Source organism: Vigna umbellata, chromosome 5 (assembly GCF_029865625.1).
Source record: "Vigna umbellata cultivar VRB3 chromosome 5, Vumbellata_1.0, whole genome shotgun sequence".
In the NCBI taxonomy this organism is placed as follows: domain Eukaryota; kingdom Viridiplantae; phylum Streptophyta; class Magnoliopsida; order Fabales; family Fabaceae; genus Vigna; species Vigna umbellata.
In genome coordinates, this window is record NC_142169.1 from 25963737 (window position 1) to 25971829 (window position 8093).

Below are 8093 nucleotides of genomic sequence, written 5' to 3' on the forward strand. Positions count from 1 at the left end.
TAGGAAAGATAAGAAAAAGTAAATAATTTAGTTTGACTTTTACATCAATTTAATCTAGGACTAAATTGTTTAGAACTTTTAAATTTTTAAGAATGAAAATAATAATGTTTGTGTTAGGTACTAATTTGTCTTCATTTGAATCTTTCAATATTCAATATAGTATTTTTTTCATGTCAGACAAAAGAATAATTTTATTACCTAAATTAATTTATGGTTAAGAAAAATCATATAAAAGTGAGTATTAATGTATCATTTTTACAAAATGTTAGAGACAAATCAATCACTTTACATCATGCTTCCTCATACTATTCAATGTACAGTATCTGATATTTATAATGTAAACCACATAAAATTCGTCATTATTAATTGAATCTCATATATAACTTATTACGAAAAAAATGTCTAATATAAACTCTAAAAGTATGAAGTATTATTGTTGCTTTTCACTCATCTAATTCAATCTGACATTTCTTTTCAATTCACAAAAAAGGATATCTTAAGTACGACAAATGAACCATTCTTTGAAGTACTAAATAAAGATTTCGATGGTTTTTGAAACATATGAACTTTCAGTCTGATCGAAAAGCATTCAGTGACAACAATAAAAGAAATTATAATTAAAAGAAGGTAAAATATATATAACCAATGCTAATTACATTACAAGCTGTATACATATCATTAATAGTTCCTAAAGTAATAAAAGTAAATAATAATAGGAAAAGAACCTAATGGACCACAGTATTATACCCTACTACTTGAACAATATACCACAAACCCTGTTGTAACAACTAATCCCACCCAATCTATCATGTGACTTGTTCCTCAGACCGAAACACCATAAATACATCACAAATAAACGAATCTTGACAGTTTCCGACATATGAACCACATATATGTACACACGATATGACTCATCCTTAACTATAGGAATACCATATTGTTTTCATTGCTATTATTATTATCAACCTCGAAGGTTATTGCATCCAAGTTTGAAGCCACGCCATCTTGTAAGCTATTTTCTTCCAAATCCATGTCCCATAAGAAACCATATCCATCATCACCTTTGGAAGTAATTTGAGTAACGATGGTGTTGTTGGTGTTGGTGTCTCGAGAGAAGTGAAGAAGATCCATGAAAGAAGAGTTTTGGCTTGTGTTGAAATGGTGATGATGGTGGTGGTTGGCTGGCAATGGCATGGAGGAAGGGAAAGAGGTGGAAAATCTGTTCATGGTGGGAGATGACGACGCCATGGTTAGGGATTGAGGTGTTGTATCATAATCGTACATGAGTTTCGAACTGTTATCTTCTTTGCTTTTGTGGAAGACTCTACACAGCACCCAGTCCTCCTGAAACAAATGTTTTTAATTTTATTTAGTCGACTTTATTATATATGCCTTTAATTAATTTCTCAGGTTAAGACATAATTTAAAAAATAAACAACTTATAGAGAATCTATACATAAACTGAATAAGTAAACCTAGAGTCTTTGATTTAGAAAACAATATTAATTTAGGTTATATATATATATATATATATATATATATATATATATATATATATATATATATATATATATATATATATATATATATATATATATATATATTATCATCATTTGTTCTGGAATTGTGTATCTGGACAAATCACATTATTGATGAATAAATCAAATTAAAAAAAAGGTAACGTTTTTGTATAAAATATATTTTAGAGAATAAATGTTTTCTCTCCTCCTCTGTTGCTAATTAAAGTACACAGGGAAGAAACAGATTTGAAAAATTTTTCTGGTCCCTTCAGGGAGAATCTATTCCCACTTGTTCAGTCAACAACTTTAACAAAGCATGTCAAGTATATCTCAAAACTAAGGTATAATATTTAAGCATCCATTACAATATATTTATAGTTAGTTTAGAACATTTTATTAAAAACTCCTATAGTCTCACATTATAATTAAAATATATATTATATTATAGGTATGTATTGTGTGTTATATCAAATAAAAATATACTTTTATATAAGACTGAAAGGAAAATATTAACTTATTTTCTTTTACCATAATAAATGATTACGTCAGTGTGTGACATATCAAATAAGATGACCTTTTGTGTAAGAAAAAATATTGACTCCAAATTTGTGATGAATGATCAAGAATAAAACATACTACTAGTTAATAGAGTGATTTTTTCTAAGTGTTAAAAATTGATATTAATTATTCATGTCTATATAGATATGCAATCAAAATTATTTATTTTTCTCTTTTTCATATATATAGACAAACAAACTAGTGTTTTAAAACTTTTGATTATCTTTTTCTGAAACCATTGATGTGATTTTAATTTTAATTTTCATAAAATGTAATATTTTGTGTAAAATCTTGATCTTTTAACGCATTTTTCTATGTTTAAAGTTTTGATAGCTTCAAATAAAGTTATCGATATCAAACACATCCTACTCAATGGCCAGTTTAGGCTTATAAAAGTTCTACCACGAATAATAACAATTTGGCTATAAAAGTGTAAAATTTTCATATTACATCAACATCCTATATCATAAACCTTTACAACAAGTGATCAAATATTAATTATAAAAAAAATTATTAAAAACTTTAAGATGTTGCAATTCAATTTAGTGTTAACGATGTCTTAGTAATGTTTGAAAACATTTATTTTATGCTCAAATCACAAAAAAGATGTGTTATTGCAGAAAAAATGTTAACCTTACATATTAATATACAGTCTTTATCAACTCAAAACCAAATTACTGTGTATATCCATAAGATATCTACTACCATTTGATGCAAGTGATAATCTTTTTATGTGAATTTTTTTAAAAAAATATTGACAATTAAAAATGATAAAATTTCAAACACATAATTCACATTTTCAAATGAGTATATGATACTATTTTTTTAATCCTAATACTTATAGTTGTAGGACTAAGATTTATTCTCATTACTTTAATTAAAAAAATTCTGACTATCTAGATACATCTTATGACATTATCTACTAGTAAAATAGTAAAGTTCATCTTAATGTTATTAGTATTAATATTTTTTTGTGAGAAACCTAATAGTTACATAGCATGTAATCATGTATTCTCAAATATCTCATATCATAGCAAAACCGCTTTGGAAATATACACCCTAATAAAGCAAACCAACGACAAAAAATCTTTTCCTAGCTTTAGCCAGAAATCACCTCCTAGATTTGACCTTAATTAGTTATATCAATCAGTCCAAGCACAACACACAAGAAACCAATTTATGTCCAAAAGCTATATAATAAAGATCATTCCAAAAACAAAAAGTTTTAGTAAAGGACAATTTTCATGGGAGCAACCAATATTAAGAGAAGTGAAATAATTGGTAAAGAACATCTTTTACTTTTAAACAATACCTTAAAATAGTAGTTATATTTTTTTCAATAACATAAACATGTTTATACAAATTGCACTTTCAGAAAATTAAAGTTATAGTGAATAGTTAAAAACAAAAGAAAGTTGCACCCCACGAGCAAAAGCCACGATGAGTAGAAAGTAGAGAAACGAACCTTTGGAGGCATGTGTGGGGTCTCCAAGCGGAACTCATGCATGATCCACCCAGTTTTGATGCCATTTGGAGCTCTGTTCCTGTAGAACACCAACGTTTTCCTCATCCCTACAACCTCTTGCGTGGTCGGATCTACCACCGTTCGATCTTTTCCTGTTGCTTTCCAATACCCTGAAGTTGTTGCCCGGTTTGTTCGAAACCCCGTCGCGTATTTGCGGTCCCGGAAGCTGAAGAAGTACCACTCGTTCGCATTCAGCTTCGCCACCTCTGTGACCATTCATATCAACACATGCATATGACTCATCAATTTCTTGTACCAGCAACCAGACAACACATGACTAAGCTAAGGTTAAATTAGGTGCAATCAATTGTGTCCCCGAATAATAAATAATTAGGTGTAATGTAGAATCACCATCACATGTCGGCTAGTTCATTAATGACACGAAGTTTTCAAGTTTCCAGTCCTACCAGACAAACATGACAGCAATTTGATGACACTAATTGCCACTTAGAAGTTTCAACGTATTTGTCTGTTTGCTATAAATGTGATTTCGTGGTCTGGTTTTTTACTCCCTCTTTTCATAATATTGTGCATGAAAAGAGGACTCTATAATCTAATCAAGAAAGATCATGCATGTCCTTTCATGCATAAAAAAATAGCTTTTCGTGTATTTCACTAAGGAAAATATAGTTAATAATTGCTAACGAGTAAAAATCATAGAGCTAGATCGATAGCGAGTCATGTCCAAGAAAGGTAATGAATGGAGGTGCATATATGAACACGTATGTGTTGTGTGCGTCAGTTTATATTAACATCATCAGTGTTTGTTGCTTGGTGAAAAAGTATTGCTTTTTCAACTTTGTTATAATAAAAAATAGTTACTAAGTATGTGTGTATCTATCCCATAAGCGTGAAATTAAAGGGACATTGTGACCTAAGAAATCATAAATAAATTAAAGGACCCGATTCTGTGCATGAATCAAACAAGCTACTTCAATCTCCAGAGTTATATTTTTGGCCACCCTCTAAATTACTGTTAGGGGTTGCTTCCTTTATTTCATAAAGAGGAAAACTCGTGGTCACTCCCAGACCAATCCAGCTATGTAAAATGCATATTCTTAGAAAAAATATATGATGATACTCTTGAACTTTTCTCAGATATGATGAAAAATATAATTTTTTTATCATATAAATATGTATTTCAATAGGAACACTTGAGTTACTCCAAGCCATATACACAATCCCCACTGTATTGATTTTCTTACAAGAGTTAATTTCTACAACCAAATGAAAAAACATAATAATTAAACCATGAAATGAATAGTTCTACGTACAGCAGAGTTCATGTGCTTTTTGTATGTGTGGAGTCTATATTTGAAAATAAGAAATAAGCAGGAACATAGGAAGGGAATGGATTTAATAAATGAAAAACAGATAAAAGAATATGCTACTAGTTCGATATTTTTAAAGAGTAAATAGAGAGTAAGAATGTAAAATAAATTCTGAAAAGAAGAAGAAGAAGTGTATACATTGATTTTTAATTAGATGTGTTAAACTCAGTTTCTTTCAATTTCTTATTTTCTTTTCTTATAAGTAATTAAAGAGAATTTTATCCAAATAAAATTTATCTTGCCTAGAAAAAACAGAGAGAGAATAAGGAGACTATCACCTAGTTCTTTGGACTAATATTTAGTTCAGGAGAAGGTTGAAGAAAATTAAGTATCTGATTCATAATTTACATGTATGAAAGTTTTACTAATTTTCAGTTGAAGAAAATATAGAATAGAGCTTGTAAAGCAATTAAAAACTACTAAATTTTAGTTCCAAGTTTTTTAAAGTATCTAATTAATTTATTTCCTTATTTCTATTGGGAATTTTATTCTATAAAGTAGCATATAAACCATAGTCATAAAATATACAGACCAAAGGAAAAAAAAAAGTTTGGTAAGTGCCAACATGGAACGAAAATTAAATGATCCAACAACATATGCAAAAAGACAAAAACCCTTACAAATATCGAGTGGAACATACGTTAATTATATAAAGAAATAAATTAATATTATATAGAAATACTGGATGTTGTTTTATTTAATTTATTGACAGAAACACACTATTAAACTATTCATCACCAAGTTGGCATTGCGTTAATGATTGAAGAACTGAATGCACTGTCGTGTCTGCGAATGGGATAACATCATAATATCAGAACCCTCTCCTCCTACCTTAACCCTTTCAGTTTCGTGCATTCTCATCTCTCTTTCTCTCTCTCTAGTCTCTTCAGGAATCAAACAAGCGTGTTTGTCGCTTCTCATATTAATTTGACAACAGATGCTGGACATGTACTTTGTATAAGCAAGTTTATGAACACAAAAGCAACAGAGAACACATGTTTATGAGCAGAAAAGGACCAGTGAATGTGAAGTAATTAATTTCTGTTTTCGCAAAACAAACACGAACAGAAAGACAAACACAACAAATGGGAAACCGTGTACGGAACATATATAAACATAGGTTTTTCAGAAATTTTCGAAACGAATGAACACGAACTGGAATGATTATGTACCTGGAAGTTGCCACGGTTCACATATATGGAGGTCGATTTCCACCAAGGTACCCTTGAGAAGTTCCTCATTTGCGATCTTTTTGTAGAGGTAATGGCAGACCAATTCCTCGTCACTGGGATAAAAGCGAAAGCCAGGAGGCAGTGAAGCACCAATGTCTCTGAGACCCATTTGTGAAGGAGATCTAAGATGTGACACAGTTATGTAGAGGAAGAGAGAGGGAAATCTAATGAGTATTCAGTGGATATGGATAAAGCTAGGAATGTGGATAATGTATATAATTGAAGATTGGAGAGATTACTTCCTCTGAGTATTTGAAATATTAAGGTATAGAGGCACAAAGGTTGGTGTCGCCTATATATATATAGTTAGAAAGATATCATGCTTTGCCGTTTAATCAGAATTTCTTTATTCATATTCCATAGCAGGGGCATGCTTGTGTAAGTGGTTAGTTATAGTAGGAAGTTTCAAGAAAAACCAAAGTTACAAGAAACCTTGACAAATAAGGGTAGAACAATAATACGAGTAATAGACACCATCCAAAAAGCATATTTTTTTTTAATTGATATTCTTGAAAATTTTGTGTCTCCTTTATCTTTCCTTAATTCCAGGAAAACCTATTACTCTATAGTAATAACTAACTAGTAGTAACTTTTGGACGACACTTGCGTTTCGTATAGAAAATCCTGTTAACTTTCTTACCCTATCTCAGGTTACTGGTTTACTTTGTATATCTTTTTTACATATTTATTAACTTTTATGATGAAAATCGATTATAAATAAAATTAATTTAAAAAATATATATCTAAATACAAACTTCACTTTATAAAATAATTTTATAAAACAAATCAAATTTAAAGAGATTTATTATTTTTATTTAGACTCAAAATCTGTTTCTTAACCTTTATTCTTAACATTATCCTTATTAGCATACAGTTTTTTTAAAGATTTTGTACCTGTGAAAAGGTGTACCTTGCTACGTCTAACGTTTTCATGATCTATATCTATCCAAAACTTTTTCAATAACTTTCTCCCTTCTTTAACGAGGTTGTTTAATCTCAACATTTGTTTGTTTCTAGTTGGATAGACTTTAAGTTTAAGTTTTGAGGTGTTTTTGGGAAAATCTCAACCTGGTTGGAACTAGTCCAACACTTTGATGACTTTGGCTTTTAGATGAGGCATGGGCATCTTAACAAATGAAATAGTAGAGTTTTTTAAGGTACATACAATGAATCTAGGTTATTTCTTGTAGATGGTCCTAACATCACGTTTTTGGTCTTTTTTTCCAATTTCATGCACTCTTTTATGCCTGTGCCAAGTCCTTCTCTGTGATGCACTTTTTGATTTTACTCGTGTTTGTTCCCCATGGTAGGTTAGGAAACAAATGAAAAGCTCCACAGTAGTGGCAATGAGAGAGCTGGGAGGTAGTTTATTAATTTAGAAATATCCAGATATGAGATTGCTTTGCATTAAATTAATGGAAGTCCGAAGATTGAACAGGGGAGCACACGTGAGCATTTGATAAATTTCTGGGTGCAGTTTAAAATGGACAACTCTATATATAAAACGGAGGAAATAATTGATGTAGCTGGATGTAGAAATTAATGCCAATGATGAAGTTTTAAGTCCCATCTGTTCTGTTTTGGATCACAGAATGATAGTTTGGAATGATGCGAGTGTGTGTGGTGTAACCTCATTAATTGTCTTTTAGCTGGGGTCCCCTACCCTTGTCAAGGAGGACCCAATTCTTAATTATAATTAAGCCTTGTAACGTTAGTGTGCTTTGTACACATATCTCAAATGGATTTCATATTTGCAAGGTGAAATTTATATTTAATGAGCATATACCAAAAAAATATCCTTAATGAAGATGTATTTGACACCCTTTATTAACACTAGTACATAAAAAAAAATTGAGACCAATTATTTTTAGGGTTTTATTTTGGCTCTATAACCAAAATATATTAAGCTGAGACAAAAAAATGAAGG

At 30.2% G+C, this 8093-nt stretch overlaps 1 protein-coding gene across 1 annotated transcript; it reads right to left on the reverse strand.

The window, feature by feature from the left end:
* Positions 1–617: 617 nt before the first annotated feature.
* On the reverse strand, positions 618–6492 carry LOC148198007 (NAC domain-containing protein 21/22-like). The gene is made up of 3 exons (XM_088091529.1): positions 6107–6492; positions 3544–3809; positions 618–1344 (listed from the first exon to the last, which is right to left on the reverse strand). The coding sequence occupies exons 1-3, from the start codon at positions 6273–6275 to the stop codon at positions 922–924; spliced, it is 858 nt and encodes a 285-aa protein (XP_087947655.1). The 5' UTR covers positions 6276–6492; the 3' UTR covers positions 618–921.
* Positions 6493–8093: the final 1601 nt, after the last annotated feature.

Coding starts and splice junctions, on each gene's coding strand:
- LOC148198007 (XM_088091529.1), bottom strand. CDS start 6,275: ATGGGTCTCAGAGACATTGGTGCTTCACTGCCTCCTGGCTTTCGCTTT. Junction 3,810..6,106: donor TGAACCGTGGCAACTTCCAG/GTACATAATCAT, acceptor GAATGGTCACAG/AGGTGGCGAAGCTGAATGCG. Junction 1,345..3,543: donor CCCCACACATGCCTCCAAAG/GTTCGTTTCTCT, acceptor CATTTGTTTCAG/GAGGACTGGGTGCTGTGTAG.